Raw genomic sequence first — 15,488 nt, 5'->3', positions numbered from 1 at the left:
GTTATTTTCTCCTTCCGCTTTTTCGCGTGTAGCGCGGCGCACTCCTGCGTCTTTTAATGATACAATAATTTTACGCTCCCGACACCAACCCTTACAAGGACATTGCCGCTGCCGGTGTACTTTACGATTCAACTCTCAATTTCTAAGCAAATATACTACCAGCAATAACCTCGTTGTATACGGTTATTACACAGTTGATCAAGGGGGCAGTTATTACCAACGACTTGTACCTATTCCTTAGCCAGCTGGTGCTGCTGCTGCTGCTGCTGCTGATTCAAGGCGCGGTGTGTAAATCGTAATCTGTAAATTAACCAAGGCGACATTCGCACGGCAGACGGTGATTTCGCAGTCTGGCCATCATCTACTATTTACTTTCGGGACGAAATTAGCACAAAGAACAATCGATGCTTGGCTCATTGCATGGCTTTTTCGTTGATCTTCAACTATGTCGAAGCCCGTCCCCACTCGACACTAGAATGCTTCTTGTTTCTTTTTTTCTTAAATCGCATATCTTTGTCCTTGAAGTCACCTGCAACTAGAACGAAGTCACTAATCGGCATGCTTTTCAACATTCTTTTTGTTTCCTCTGCCTATCAAAGACGGTACATTATAGGCAACGAAATATGAAATGTATGGTCATACCCGGGAGCCTCGTGGAAGCTGCACACATGTGCTCATTACGCATCACCGCGTATCCAGCAAGCTCAAAATCCAAATGTCCACATGGTGCATGGTGTCAAATGCATCGAGGATCTGTTTTCAGAAAAGGCTCGCCTTAGAGGTCTTTGCCTTCGATAGAAGATCACGGAGCAATATTGTGCAGCATTAATCTCAATTGAAGAACGCACTCATTTAAAATGGAAAAAAATTAACTGTGCCAAAGATGATAGCACATCTTATCACGTCCGAGCGGTTTCACACGTGTTCTCAAAAACTATTCCAAATTAATTTTCGACCGTGGCATAACTTTAAGATAGGCAATGAAGAGGCGGCCGTATGGTGTTCTGAAACAACAACGTGACAACCATTCCAGTTCTAAGCACAACAACAGTCGCCATCTTTGGGTAATTATCAGTAAACAGGTTTAAAAAAGGGACGCCTTGTAAACCAAACAAAATCCTCAATGACGCGCGATCCCGCGAGACGACAACATTAACCAAAACGCATCCCGAAATCGTCGTCCAACGTTGAACGGGGAGGATGCGTTGGATTAGACGATCGGAAGGATGGAAACGCGCAGACGTACGAAAAAAAAAACCACGGATGAAATAGTCCCTGTGCGCTCTACCTGAAAGAGAATGAGGGTATCGGATCGCGCTGATGTAAAAGGGTACGTTACAATAAGAATGTGACCGGACGTTCGCATAAGCACTCCCAAGTCGACGGTAGAATGAAGAGAACGAAATAAGAAAAGAGCCTCCCTGATTGCCTTATGTTGTCCTTCGACCAATCGCGGTCCGCGGGCCTCAATTATATTAGATTTCGTTCCCCTGGCACTGAATGTGCCGCGTGATCCATTCTAATCTTTCCACTGCCGTCAATAAAACTGATATTAAAAAGTAAACCTTTTTCGTACCGACTATCCTAACAGCTCGGCATCTAGGATTTTCTGGTCACCGCCAGCGCGCTGGACGGCCAAAATGAAACTTGAGAAAACTCGCTTTGCCTAAAACTGACGGTCAACCTGACTCAAGCGGTAACCAACGTGCTGCTTGGTTCAATTTCGTGCCCAACTACCTTTGTTCGGAATACTTTGTCATGGAACCTGTGGTTAGGAGAGCTGCACTTGCATCATCTAGGTAGTTTACACCAACGTAATGCACTTTTCACACTTTTATACTTAACCCTCATTCGTGTTTATTGCACACTTCAAACAGTTCGTTTTCGTGCGACTTTTCCGAAAAGTTGTCTTCATACTTTCCCATAACCAATCCCCTAAAGTTCCTTTCACCGCGAGATAGGAAGTTGGGGCTTTGAGGCAATGCAAAACATAGCGAAGCTATCGGAGCCATGTGCACACCGTGGAAGGTTATTCCAGCATGTCCAGCAAGCTGCATGTCTTTGACTCCCGAATGCTCCGTTAGCAAAATGCACTGTTGGGTTAGAAAAGTTAATTAGACAACATCTAACTCGAAAGATGAAAAGGGGCTATAAATAGATGGCCACAGAAACAAGCAACTAGGGCGGAAATCGGTGGCAGCGGAATTAGGTGTCGGGTCTGTGGTTGGCTTTCGTCTATGTGGTGGATTGACGCAGGGCAAGGCAGAGTTGGCACAACGGATTTCTCAGGGGCACACAGGAAAACAGCGCCAATTATGATGAAACGATGAATGTCAGCATCGGTAGAAAATGGGTGGAATGAATGATATTTCAATTAAGTCTCCGGGATGCACATTCGTCAGTTGCGGAAACCATCAACAGTCACTGTTCTCAACGTTGTAACTATTAGTGTACGTTGCCCTGTTGAACTGTTTTCCACGAGAAAACAAGCGGCTATCTTTTCTCAGTAATCATCATAATTTGCAACGGTTTTAAAACAACGGTTTATGCACTTTTTGTTGACATGCCTGTGCCTTGGGCGCGATGTCCGATCCCTGCATTCATTTGGCAATAAAATTCAGAATAGCATAAGCTTCGTGCCGATCCATCGATGACCCATAGTTCTCAATTTGCTGTTTTTAGATCACCACAGGTTTTCTCCAGTACAACAGAGACAACGACACACGCGAATAACGTGCAGCCATTTGATAGTGATCACCGATTGGTCTGCGACAATGCCTCCAACAAAGAATAAAAGTTAATTGTACCCGGAATCCTACGTCAAGTCGAAGGTGCACAAAAAACGGCAAGCTTTTACTAACCCTACCCAACATAGATAGCATCGGGACAGTTTGGCGTCACGTGGACCTCCCCAAAAAAAACACAGCACCGCAGCAGCAAAAAGGTAATTCATAGGACCCACGCAAACCACAGCGCACATTAGCCAAAGCAAATCGCCAGTGCAACACAATGTAATAAAGCGCAATGCACACAGTCACTCGGATAGTGCAGCGAGCAGGCACGTTGTGGATCGTTTTCCACTACCAGCTCTGGCATTCGATGATTCTTCGTGATTCTGCCATTGCGGCCTACGACGATAGTGTCCTGTAATGGCTTTCAAATCGATTGCCGGGATCAAGCTCGATACACCGTGGCCGTACGGGTCAGTCGGGCGGAAATGGGAATATGGCAAATGCAATGGTACAGCCAGCAAGGATTGGCACATAATTCAACCGTATGAATAAATGAAATTCAATTTATTCCACACTTTTTCCATGCTGACCTCTCCGATTGGCCTAAGCTTCGACGCCGCGGTTATAAAGCAAAAAATGCATTCTTCGTTTCACGATAAAACGCAAGAACGAGTTTTCTGAGAAAATGATTAGAGTTATTGTTTTGATTAATTTTCACTACCTTTGCGACACGGGTGGGCGCAGCATTTTCCAGCATTTCCTAGAATATAAACGAGGAACAACCTGCTCACCAACACCGATACCGAAGCGCAACTTGATCTAAATTATTTAAACTGCCGATTGTAGCTACTCTCGGTCGGTCGCGTGCAGTACCTCCATCCATTTGTTTTTGAATTTCAGCAGGTGATGCACTTGCCGGTCAGGCCTTTGAAGGTCTGCAAACACGTGCGTGGACGTATCCTTTGATGTGGTTCACGTTACAGCAGTTTGCATAGCAAACAAATGCTCGATGGCCATTTCCTAGACTGAGCGCCATCTCATTGGGTTATTATGATATTTGCGAAAGGGCATGCCAATTTGTAACCCATCGCTTTTGCTATTCAATGTAATCTAGCGGAAGAGGTTGCAAGTTTGAGGATTGAGTACTGTATTAGCTCGATTGACATCGAACGGATCGTGAAAACGTAATAGAGCTGGTCAACAAGGGCCAGTAAATAATGTTATTAAATATTTGCATGTACCAACGACATAACTCAGATCGGTGGATTGGGCGGAACGGAACAGTGAGTATTTGCGAGTTGGTAATCGTATTTTAACTTATCGAACCAAATGAAATGTCCATGATATGAGCGTTTATGACTGATGCAGTGATGTTGTAGTATTTGCTGTAGAATTACTAGTTTTCTGGGGTTTTGGAGTGCCGTGTTCGATATCGTTAGACACGTGTTCAAGACTCGTTCAAAAAACTGTCACTGTCACTGTGTCTCCCCTAACTGTCAAAAATAAAATGCAACATGGCGGCAAAACTAGTGCTGACCAAGGTACTTTAAAAAGACAGGTAGCTTTATCCAGAACAAATCCCCGATTTTATTTTAGAAAAAACTTCAGAGTTTGACATTCACGGGATGGTGGGATGTTTACTTCGGGAACGCTCTTTTCGGAGCTGTTTTCGCTTTTCTGTGGTATTACGACAGTTAAAATTCACGAAAAGTGGCACGAAAGTTAAAGTTTATGCAAATATTCTCAAAATTCTTCCTAGTGTTTCAATATGGTATCGGTCCGTAGGTCTTGCCACCCGGCCTAGAACAAGAGCTAGCTAGCGTTCCTGGACCGTGCTCACTCGCTGTAAAACACAACTCGGTCGCTCGAATGATCTTAAATAGAGAGATGAATCATTTAAACATCCGAAAAAGAGTGAAATCAGGTACTTTCCTTGATAAAACCACCAAACTTGCCCATATCTTCTTCTTCTTCTTCTTGAAACTCACGTGGTTTTGTTTATAAAAGCGCCCTCCTATGAATGTCAAACAAATTCAAAATGGTGACCTGTCAAAGCGGTTAAGATGCTACCTGTCTTTTTAAAGTACCTTGGTGCTGACTTCACCTGGGCGGGCATTGTAATTTCGTTAAATATTTCGTTAAATATTTCGTTTCAAAATTTTCTTCTTCCCCTTGCCGTTTTTTTCTTTTTCTGTTTTGATTTTTTTTGTGCCGGGTGTTGCAACACCGCCCGATTTTACGTGTTTTTCACCTTTTGCTGCCTTTTGGGAACCTTGATAACCTGCCTGACGGCACCCTGAATCGCCGAGGACCATTTCATCATTCACTGAGCAGCTATTAATCTATTGATCGGACGAACATGGAAAAGGTGCGAATCCATTTTTGCTGGTCGAAGCGGCTGCTGTTGGTCTGTCTTTTGATCGGGCTGCTTTGCTTTGCGAACTTGCAGAAATCCTCTAACATGCAGGCAAGGACCACTCTGAACGGTGCCGTCGAATTCTAAAGTTGAATTTTCTTCCAGGACTTTCCACCACTCAAGAACGATAATCTGCTTCGGGCGGCCCGAGGAGAACCCGTTGACCGGGTCCCGGTTTGGGTTATGCGGCAGGCGGGGCGCTACTTACCCGAATTCCAAGAGGTACGTGCGAAGCACGACTTCTTCACTGTCTGCCGTACGCCCGAGCTGGCCTGTGAGGTTACAATGCAGCCTCTGCGACGGTTCGATCTCGATGCTTCGATCATTTTTTCGGACATCCTGGTCATACCGCAAGCCCTCGGTATCGTGGTCGAAATGAAGCCCGGTGTGGGTCCGGTTCTTCCGGAACCACTTGTAGGACCAGCCGATCTGCTACGATTAAACCAAACCGGATCGATCGAGAGGCTGAAGTACGTCGGCGAAGCGATTACGATGATGCGTCGAATGCTCGACGGAAAGGTACCCCTTTTCGGCTTCACCGGAGCCCCATGGACGCTGATGGGATACATGATCGAGGGTGGCGGAAGTAAAACCATGTCCAAGGCAAAAGCCTGGCTCACGGAGCATGCTGAAGCGAGCCAGAAACTGCTGGACATTCTAACCGATCAGGTGGTGGACTACCTAGTGATGCAGGTGAAAGCCGGTGCACAGATGCTGCAAGTCTTCGAATCGAGTGCAGATCATTTGTCAAAGGAACAGTTCCTATCAGTCTCGCTACCCTGTCTACAGCGCATTCGTACGGATGTGCTGCGTAAGCTGGCCGACGAGCAGGTGCCAGCAGTGCCGATGGTTCTCTTCGCGAAGGGAGCCATGCATTCGCTGGCCGAGCAAGCGCAGACCGGATACGAAGTAATCGGTCTGGACTGGACCATCGATCCCGAAGAGGCACGTAAACGCGTAGGCCCGAATGTGACGCTGCAGGGCAATCTGGACCCTCAGGATATGTACAAATCGTCTGAGGAGCTTCGCGAACTCGTATTGACGATGGTGCGAAAGTTCGGGAAACACCGATACATTGCCAATCTTGGCCATGGTATCACGCCGCAAACACCGATCGAAAGCATGAACGTGCTGGTGCAAGCCGTCCATGATGCACTATAACGACATTCCATCTCCAGGAGAGGCTATGTTGAAATGAATCTGTGTGGCAATCGAAGACCATTCGTTGCGTTTATTCCATCACAGTTCGCAATCGTTGAACTAAAATGTTTTTGTTTCTAAACAAAGCACGATCGCTTTTTCTCTGCAACCAAACATCCGAAAACATGATCACCATCATCAGCGCACCGGACGAACGTAGATGCCAACACCACTATCCACTGCACACCAGCCCCAACGGAACAACAAAACGGTACACGGCAGACGTCGATTCAGGAGAGCTGCTCTGATCTTATGGGGCACTCTCCTCACTTCTCTTTATTCTCCCACGAACGATCCAAAACACCGGCACCAAGAGTACGAAGCTTCACAATATTTACAAAGCCCCGAAGCAACCTTGGCAGCTTAGTCTTCCGTCGATTCAACGTTCTCGGTTTGCAGCTCCTTGAACGTGGACACTGGAACGTACGTGACCAGCGTGTACAGCTTGTTGGGGGAATCCTCATCGTCGTTACGGCGGCGGGAGAGGCGCACGCGTATGCGGAATGGTGGGTTTCTGTGCGGAAAAAACGATTAATTTTACCTCGTCTGACGCCCTGCAGTGCATGCATGCCGGTGATCGTACTTACCGGATTCCACGGTGCCAGATGGCCTTGTTCAGGCGAGTGTCGATGCGCACGTCTGTGGTGCCCATCTCTTTCTCGGCAAATTTGCGCACAATCTTGATGGCCCGCGGCGATCGCTTTTTGTAGCCCACCTTGTGCAACCGGCGGTTCAAGTTGATGGTGCACTCCCGTGTCACCACCTCGTTAATAGCCGACTTCGGCTTCTTCTCACGCTTGGCCTTGACCATTATGAAGGTGGTTGTTTAATTAAACTGAAAAACAAATCAATGTTGTAAAATGTTACTAACGAATCTCCTCTTTGCCGCACGGAAAGTGTCCGAGAAAGCAAGCTCCAGGATGGCCCTTGTCAACAAGCGGCGGCTTTCACAACACCAACTTTCGAAACCGATTTGGTTGCTTTTACAGCTGCCGCTTCTTGGAACTTCATGTGCAATCGATACATCCCTCACTTGCACGCATAATTCACGCAATTTTAAACTCATTGTCGCATAAAAACAAAACTTACAGAGATTTTCTTTTAAACCACGAAATGTGTTCTCGCACCTCGAAGATGCCGGAAACGAAAGAACGCTACGTGGAAATTTGACAAAGCTGTCACGCTCTTCGCGAACGCAGCCTTCATTTTTAACAGACGAAAAACGCATACTTTTTGACATTTGCCCAGAGAGCAGAAACTTCTCCTCGCGCTGGGAATGTTGTGAAAACGCGCGTTAAAAGCAAAATTCGCGGAAGGAATGAATGATTTCTTTGCTGTTTGCCCCCTTTTCGATACGACTGAAAGGTAATCTTTGCTGTACAAATTGTATACCATTTATTCACATTTCATTCTTATTGACCAACATAGTATCAACAACAAACTTAAACAAAAACAACCTCTACCAAGTCGGTAGATTGTGGGCCGAGAATTGCAACAAATTCTTTTCGTGCCAGCCGCATTTTCAACACCGCCAAACGGTGAGCCTTCTGCTGTATCGTATTACTTGTCAGCAACTCGCGGAACCCTGTAATCCCTTCATAACGGTACACCACCAACGGATGTAGCCAATTCTCGGTCAGAGTGTACAGCATAAGCTCTTTTGATGGGAGCACAGAAAATTGCAACTGCTTCGGCACTTTGGTCAAGATGAGCTGGTGCTGAACAAAGGTTCCATTCGGCTGGAGCATTTTCTGCCAAATCTCTATTGATCCGTAGTGAGCGCTATTGGGAGTGTGCTCCGAGTTGATGGCAAGCATGAGCTGATTTTCGTACCTTGCTATGCTCACATGAGACGGATGTGAAACGGTAAGCGTTTCATGGTGCTTAAGATAAAACTTGGCCGTGCTCCGCCATATTTGAACTTGATCACTACTGTCCAGTATTATGAGATGATTTTCCAAAGCTACGATCTGCATTGGAACGACAGTTTCCTCTATTTGTCGCACATCAAGAATATGCATAAGATTTTCCTCTCTCATGCAGCGCACTTCGAAGCCCGCTCGTCCTTTAGTATACATCACTATACAATCCAGGGTGACCAGTTTCATCCATATTACGTCCCTGGAACGATTGCTCTTCATTACGTAGAGTGGCACGAATTTGCTTATCGCTGCACCTTCATGGTGAAGGTCCATAATTTGCTGTGTGAATGATTTGCGATCTTGCTCGAAAAACTCCACAAATAGATGCTGCTTTGGCCCTAGGCGAACGCGTTTCACTTTCAAGATTTCTCTATCTTTTGCAACAATTGCCTGATAGCGTTTGGAAGGCACGAACTTTTCTTCGTTAACTGCCCAGCGATAAAATTCGATCGCGGAAAGTTTTCCTGGTTCATTGCTATGTACTACCAGCAACTCTTGTGGCAGCGAATCACGATACACGGTAAGCGCTAACATACGTGCCGCTTTCACCAATAATGGTTTTTTCTTATCAAAGTGACTGAATATCGGACCGTCTTCGAAGACATTTTCCAAGATTTTTTCGTTTACGCTGTTCAGCGAACGAACCTTCGATGTGAGCTCGCCAACACTTTCCTTAAAGGAAGTATCCCTTATCAAATGGGTAGTATTGACACCGAACAGCATCTCGCCTTCCAATAGCGTTTCTTCCGCTTCAATTGGCTGTACCAGCGTTATTGGAGTATTTATGATTAACGGGTTTTGATCATTTCTCGCCGCATACATGAGGAACTTGGTAAAATTCCTCCCATTTATCACATCGGTGTGTAGCGACTCGAATATAAGTGGGTAAATCTTATTTTCACTGGGAAACTTTGTTATTAGATGCAGGGTACCAGGTACCTTTTGCGGGATAGATTTCAACATCAAATGCTTAGTATCAAACCGCAATTCATTTACCGTGCCAAGCACATCTATGTTGCCCGTTATAATCGGATTGTCGATGTGCAAGGTGCCTTCGATGGTTTGATTTCCTTCCAAGCGCAAAGCATTCGCAAACCATTCCTTCATATCAACGCCCTGAATAATGCACTCTCCAGGACAAATTATGCTCTCCACGTGCAGCTCACGAAAACGCTTTGTTGCAGTAATATTGTTCATGGTTACATCAGACCGTAGCAGTTCCGTTTCGATGTTATAACCATTGAGGGTTTTTACATCAAATGTTCCTAAAAACGAGCCAACAATTATTTAATTATTCACGCTAATAACCCGTGATCACTGACTTAAATACGTACCAAGTATCTCCACATTGTGCAACAACCAGTTCCCGGTTATAGCCTGATCTTCGCCGATCCGAAAGACATAATTGTCGTATTCCTTGATATCGATTCCGTGGGACCTGGAAAGGAAAAAACCACGCTTATGGTTATAAATATTCATTAATTAGACTGAGCAAGTAAGTTACTTGTTGGTGCTTTTCAGGAAGCCCTTTAGATCCACCGCCCTAAATGAACCACCTGCTTTTAACAGCACCTCGTGTTCAAAAACTAGTGGTGCGGTAATGTTTTGTGGCCTCCGTCCGCTCAAACAACGTGCCTCCGTTTCGGCCAGGTCAAGATAGTTGATCGGATGATTCTGGAAATAGTTGCAAGTCGTGTAATGCAGGGAGGGGTGGAATGTTGAAGTGCTACTAGTATCTAGCTCCCTTACATTCGTGTACGTTAAATCCTGAAACTCCACGCTCTCAAAATGGCAACGACCCGTTAGCACCGTCGGTCGCTGGGGTAACCAAACCTCACCGAAAGTCTTTTGTATGTTGTAACCGTTCAAATTGATAACGGTTGGTGTTTGCTCAAAGTACACGTTTCCGTGTACCTCGATATTCATCGGGGCTGGATCACTAGCACCGCCCTGTGCCGTTTTGGATCCAAAAAATTCCATCATTTTCGGAAAATGAATTCCATTTAATGTTTGCAGGATATGAAGCTGTCCTTTCGCGTTCAGCGTTCCTGCAACGTGTACCTGGCCAAGCGCTTGAATCTCAGTACTTTGTTTCAGCAACACATCACTGGAGATGTTAAGTCCTGATACTAGACCACCAATCGAGACCGGTTCGTAAGAAACAACACCATCATCTGTGACAAGGCAGAAAGAAAAATGAATTGATGAAGCTAAAATAGTGAAAATTTATGCATTGAACTTACGGAATATTGCCTGATGAATATATTCTTCCAGATCCGCTCGATAGGTGTTCTTCAGTAAATGATCTACGTCAACCTGATTGAGGTTGCCCGATACATGCACTTGTCCAATATCTAGCTTCTGGACCGTTTGGCCGACCGTGAATGTTTGGTTACCAGTATGCATGAGCCATGCACGACAGAAAGCTGCTTTAGGAATGCCGTTAATCATACCGTCGAACAAAAGATGGTCAATCTTGAGTTCGTGATTTGTTCTGAAGCTGTAAGGTCCATTTTTTATGATCGTTCGATTATCCCCTGCTGCCAGAATGTGCCGTATATTTTGCATCGGTATCATATTAAACGTGGACTCTTTAGCTAAAAACAGCCGACCGATGGTGATATTCCGGAAAATCTTTTCCCCCGTAATAATTGGTGGCACAGGTATAACGCTATCGGCGTACAATGTGTCTCGCAGCAAAAAATTCAAATCATGTCCATATATTGTTGACGTATTATCTGGGAGTAGGTGGTGAGTAACAATCGAATTGCCTACGATAACAGTACAATTCAGGAATCGTACTGGTTTAGTGAGGTTCTGTGGTCTATCTAAACGAAGTAAATGATCGATAGGTTTTCCAGCGAAAAGAACGGATTTCGCATGAACGTTAGCCGTACCAACGCCAGCAAATCGTATGTCTCCCTCAATAGTTTGCTCACCCTCATCACGGCGGAAGATCGTACGATTTAGCTGATTCAAATCTACCTTATTGATTTCGTTCGAATCGGCTATTCCTTCTACCAATAAATCTCCGATGAAAGTTTTGCGACCTGTCAGGTACTGTATCTCGTCTGAATTCTGTCGCACAAGATCGTCGATTGGCAGCTGGTTGATGCTGGGAACGTAGAGCCTTTCGACAAATATCGGTTGTAGAAACTTGACCTTTTGCTCAGATGTTGGTGACTCGTTTAAACGAATACCATGCTTAAGCAGTCTTTGTAGATTGAGATGGCCGTTTTTGCCAAAAATATTATGCGCCACAACAGGCCCATTGAACGAAACGTTACCATTTATTGTGTAATCACCATTCAGCACGAGCTCTTGTTCAATCGTGATGATCGGATTCATCTTGCTCAGCCCTTCTCCGTCTATTTTGCCCTGAAGATCAATAGGATTCATTACCTTCATGTAATCGAATGTCTTGGTTCCCGTAATCGTTTGTGTTTCGTTTGATCTGAGCAGAAGCACCTGTAGTTTATTATCGATTACTGGAATGTGGTTTAAACGATCATGCACCTGTAAACGGTCCACAGTGATGGGTTGTACGAACTGAAGATCCTGCAAGATACGTTGGTTTCCCGTAGTCTGCGCAACATGTTCCCACATGATGCTGGACAATTTGGCATCGGTCAATAAGATGTTGTCTGCCGTAAGCTCTTCGATTATCAATTTACCACTCATCTGCTGCTGCTCGGCAGCCACAAGTAACAAATTATCCATTAGGTACTGTATATTTGCATTGTTTAGTAATCCATTGACCATCAGCTCTTCTACTTCAACCGTATCAAAATCGTTCCGATAGGCTTGCGGTAACGCACCTCGAGATTTGGCCAACAACATTCTTGATTTATCCAACATGCGTTGCACGGATACGGCTTCGGTAGAGTTGAGTTTCTTGCTTTTCAATCTATTTACGTTGAGGTTTGTTACCCCCACGTGGCGAGCATTTATCACTTGATTCACGCCCGGTAGCAGCACATTTGAGGGATGAAAAAAAATACCATCGATCAACTTGTTTACGTATATGTCTTTTTCCACGATCACCTCGTTGGCTGCTACCTTGAAATCTTTCCATTTCGAAGGATCGTCATCGGTCAATAGTAAGAAATCCGCCGCATGCCCATTCCAGAATCCCACTCTGACAATGCGATCGACGATCAAACGATCCACTTCTATCGTTTCGTCGCCTGGTTTATCATTTGTTGAACGGTCTTCATCTGCGCTACGAGTTCTGTATGCGGCATTGTTTAACACCTTTACGTCAAGCTGTTTCATCTGGCCAGCAGATGCTATCAGTTCACCTACAGCAATATCTCCATTCCAACGAACGGTCTCATTACGCATTATGCTGGTATTGATAGTTTGTTCGGCCCGCTCCATCTTATCCATTACCTGTTTCACGTACTCATTCACTTCGATAGCATAAGAAAGCAATGGTTCATCGATGAGCAAATGTGGTGTTTCAATAACTGCCGTTTTTAAAATATCTGTCGTAGAATATTGTAGCTCAATATTTTTGTTGATCATACGCACACCGTCAGGTGCTTCATCCGGAAGAGCGACTAACTTATTGTACAGCTCTTCCAGATCAACGTTAGCCATCTGTTCCTGCATTCGTTCGCACCATTCGATAAAGTGAGAATAAACCTGCCGCAAGTCATTCTCCACCCCATACTGCGGAGTGAATAGGTTAACGGACATGCCGAACAAATTGCTATTGGCTATAGCAATAACACTTGCATTCACGATATGTCGATACACCCGCATATGGGATACGCCGGCAGCAAACGCTTCTCCGGTGTAATCTATTCGCGATGGTACCAGCCTCCAACCATCATACTCGTAAATCTGCAGAGGTTGGCCACTGCAGAGTACCAGTAGAAGAAAAGCTCCGTTTTCATGCTATTTCAAAGTAAAGGCAAATCAGTTAAAGGAACTGAAGTAATATTGATATTGCAATGTTTTTACTTACTACAACGGGGAGAAACATATCTACTCCAGTGAGCTCCAGATTTTGAAACGGCACAAAGTAACCATCGACTAGCTTGTAGACGATAGAGTTGAGCTCCGTTTGTTCGAGCGAGCTATGTCGGTCGTTTTCGTCACCGTCACCTACATTGACTGAGTTGCCGGTAATGAGAAAATGTTCTCGGCGATCTCGATGCTCCAGAAAGTAGTACGCAATGTGCGATACGGAGTAGCTGTAAATCTGCTGATGCTGATTCAGTTTTAGTGTTTCCGGACTAAGTAAGTAAATTACAGAGAAGGTATCCTTCTTATCGGCAGACATCTGATTGGCCACCGCCACGTACATTTGTTGGTCGACCGAGAACGCTTCTATGTGTACTGCATTTTGACAAGGTATGTGATCGATCACGTCGAAGTAGTATCCGGTCCATCGGTATATTGGACATGCCGTGTGTAAGCTTTCATCGAGATTGAGGTACGTGTGCGTTAAAAAGATATGTTTTCCGTGAACCCATAAATGTACCGTGTTCTGTTTTGGTTGTCCAAACGTTTGAACAATTTCCGTTCGACCATTCTCATGTATTTGAAATACGGGTGAACCATCCTTAAATACGTCTAGCTCGTGATCGTGATAGTTGACTACGGCCACAAACCCAAGGTTTGCAATTGAAATGCAATCGAAATACCGGGCCGTAACCGTTTGATGCTCTAGATATTTTTCGAATTTTCCACCAGTCTGATGAAGAGAGCGTAATTTGACTAGTTACTGTGGTTTACCGAGAGGATCTAGCGCAGAAACGTGCCAAACTGTTGTCTTACCCTTCGATAGAATGAAACGGCTGTGGCATTTTGGGTCCGATTGCTTGATTCGCTCTGATGCAAAGCCGCTGCAAATATGGATTTACCTACGCGAAGCAAGCAAATATCTACGGGAAAATTAACTGGAACGTAGCCCCGTTCACGGAATCCTTTCAGATAGAGATGACGTGCTGCAAACGCGAAAGTAATTAATGTGTATTCCACGTTCTCTGTTTTCGAGCAGATTATTCGCAGCTAATGATGGAAGAAGAGATACTTCAGCTTGAGTTTCTGAAACAAAATCTACAGCTACAGTTGGACGAGTTTCAGATGCTTTCGGAAATATTCTGCAGTCCTGGCGAGCTGCAGCTGGATGATTATGGAAGCATCGAAAACCTGACCAGCTTCATTGCAGATACAAAGGTACGCTTGGACAAAAAAATGGAGTATCAATTCACTCTGCCTTTGCTGGAGAATGAGAAGGTACAAATTCTAGTTGAACTACCTCACCATTATCCGGTTTTGGAAATGCCACGTATTGTGATAAGATCGGCCATAATTGCAAGGGACCAGGAACGTGAGCTTCAAAAGCGTATTCAGCAGTACATCGAAGCCGAAATCATCGAACGACAGGATCCGTACGTTTATCAGATCGTTTGTTGGATTCAAGATAATTTCACTGATTTGCTAGAATCATCCCGCGAGCGGAAAGATTCTCCTTCATCACCATCAACGAACGCCAACATCACTCCAAAATCGATCGTATTCGAACGACTTTGGATTTACTCACACCATCTCAAGAGCAAAAGCAAACGGCAAACGATCATCAAAACGGCTCGCGACCTCGGACTTACTGGATTTTCACGACCCGGTAAACCGGCTATCATATGCATCGAAGGACCTCAGAGCGATACGCAAGACTTTTGGCGTACCATCAAAGCGCTCCGCTGGCAAAAGATACAAATCAAACTGAGCGAAACTGAAATGGCCTTCATGGACGGTTCTATCGAACAAACAATGGCTAAACTACGCCGTTTTGAGACCGGTTTCAGAGAAGAATTGTTCTGTGACATGGAAGAGGATTCAGACGCAGAAGATCTCCCAATGAGTATGAGCCTTTTTATGAAATTTTTAGACAAACACAACTGTAGTTACATCAAAAAGACTTTTTTCGGATTCCAAGGTTCGTCAGCCTTGAGTTAGTATTACGAGCGGTTCATTTCGCCGCCATTAATGCCGGCTTTTGCTATGTTAATTACAATTAATATTAAAGAATGTTACCACCGCACATTATCGAGCCTTAATTTCGTCTTATGATTACCTTCTGCAGTGTCAGCTTCAATATCCGAATAGCTAGTATCACGCTTAGTGCGACCGTTCGGTACTTGATCCTGCTCACGATCTTTCAAGAAGCTACGGACACGTTGTTCAACGAAGCCATGCAGATCGCGA

General features: G+C 44.8%; 3 protein-coding genes across 7 annotated transcripts; 2 read left to right on the top strand and 1 right to left on the bottom strand.

Annotated features, from left to right (window-relative positions):
- Positions 1–4,914: 4,914 nt before the first annotated feature.
- Positions 4,915–6,433, top strand: LOC125958114 (uroporphyrinogen decarboxylase). Of its 2 annotated transcripts, none has more exons than XM_049691240.1 (2): positions 4,915–5,100; positions 5,254–6,433. In XM_049691240.1, exons 1-2 carry the CDS (start codon positions 5,092–5,094, stop codon positions 6,307–6,309), a joined length of 1,065 nt encoding a protein of 354 aa, XP_049547197.1. In that variant the 5' UTR covers positions 4,915–5,091; the 3' UTR covers positions 6,310–6,433. The 2 variants fall into 2 exon arrangements, with proteins under 2 accessions (XP_049547197.1, XP_049547196.1); XM_049691239.1 differs by having other exon boundaries at positions 4,915–5,199.
- Positions 6,434–6,573: 140 nt separating this feature from the next.
- On the bottom strand, positions 6,574–7,536 carry LOC125958115 (60S ribosomal protein L31). The gene is made up of 3 exons (XM_049691241.1): positions 7,438–7,536; positions 6,936–7,183; positions 6,574–6,862 (listed from the first exon to the last, which is right to left on the bottom strand). Exons 2-3 carry the CDS (start codon positions 7,157–7,159, stop codon positions 6,712–6,714), a joined length of 375 nt encoding a protein of 124 aa, XP_049547198.1. The 5' UTR covers positions 7,160–7,183; positions 7,438–7,536; the 3' UTR covers positions 6,574–6,711.
- A 66-nt stretch (positions 7,537–7,602) lies between these two features.
- Positions 7,603–15,470, top strand: LOC125956714 (RWD domain-containing protein 2A). 4 transcript variants are annotated; one of them, XM_049688825.1, is made up of 3 exons: positions 7,610–7,713; positions 7,863–7,886; positions 14,281–15,470. In XM_049688825.1, exons 1-3 carry the CDS (start codon positions 7,671–7,673, stop codon positions 15,237–15,239), a joined length of 1,026 nt encoding a protein of 341 aa, XP_049544782.1. In that variant the 5' UTR covers positions 7,610–7,670; the 3' UTR covers positions 15,240–15,470. The 4 variants fall into 4 exon arrangements, with proteins under 4 accessions (XP_049544783.1, XP_049544782.1, XP_049544786.1 ...); XM_049688829.1 differs by lacking the exon at positions 7,863–7,886 and adding an exon at positions 13,557–13,713 and having other exon boundaries at positions 7,629–7,713; XM_049688828.1 differs by having other exon boundaries at positions 7,671–7,713; positions 7,777–7,886.
- Positions 15,471–15,488: the final 18 nt, after the last annotated feature.

The sequence above is a fragment of the Anopheles darlingi genome, chromosome 3, assembly GCF_943734745.1.
Source record: "Anopheles darlingi chromosome 3, idAnoDarlMG_H_01, whole genome shotgun sequence".
Classification (NCBI taxonomy): domain Eukaryota; kingdom Metazoa; phylum Arthropoda; class Insecta; order Diptera; family Culicidae; genus Anopheles; species Anopheles darlingi.
This window is presented reverse-complemented; position numbering and strand designations above follow the sequence as displayed.

Excerpts from the sequence above, each read along its gene's own strand:
- LOC125958114 (XM_049691239.1), top strand. The coding sequence starts at position 5,092 with ATGGAAAAGGTGCGAATCCATTTTTGCTGGTCGAAGCGGCTGCTGTTG. Across the intron at positions 5,200-5,253 it reads AGAAATCCTCTAACATGCAG|GACTTTCCACCACTCAAGAA; the intron begins GCAAGGACCACT and ends ATTTTCTTCCAG.
- LOC125958115 (XM_049691241.1), bottom strand. The coding sequence starts at position 7,159 with ATGGTCAAGGCCAAGCGTGAGAAGAAGCCGAAGTCGGCTATTAACGAG. Across the intron at positions 6,863-6,935 it reads ATCTGGCACCGTGGAATCCG|AAACCCACCATTCCGCATAC; the intron begins GTAAGTACGATC and ends TTTTCCGCACAG.
- LOC125956714 (XM_049688825.1), top strand. The coding sequence starts at position 7,671 with ATGATTTCTTTGCTGTTTGCCCCCTTTTCGATACGACTGAAAG. Across the intron at positions 7,714-7,862 it reads CTTTTCGATACGACTGAAAG|CCGCATTTTCAACACCGCCA; the intron begins GTAATCTTTGCT and ends TTTTCGTGCCAG. Across the intron at positions 7,887-14,280 it reads ATTTTCAACACCGCCAAACG|ATTATTCGCAGCTAATGATG; the intron begins GTGAGCCTTCTG and ends GTTTTCGAGCAG.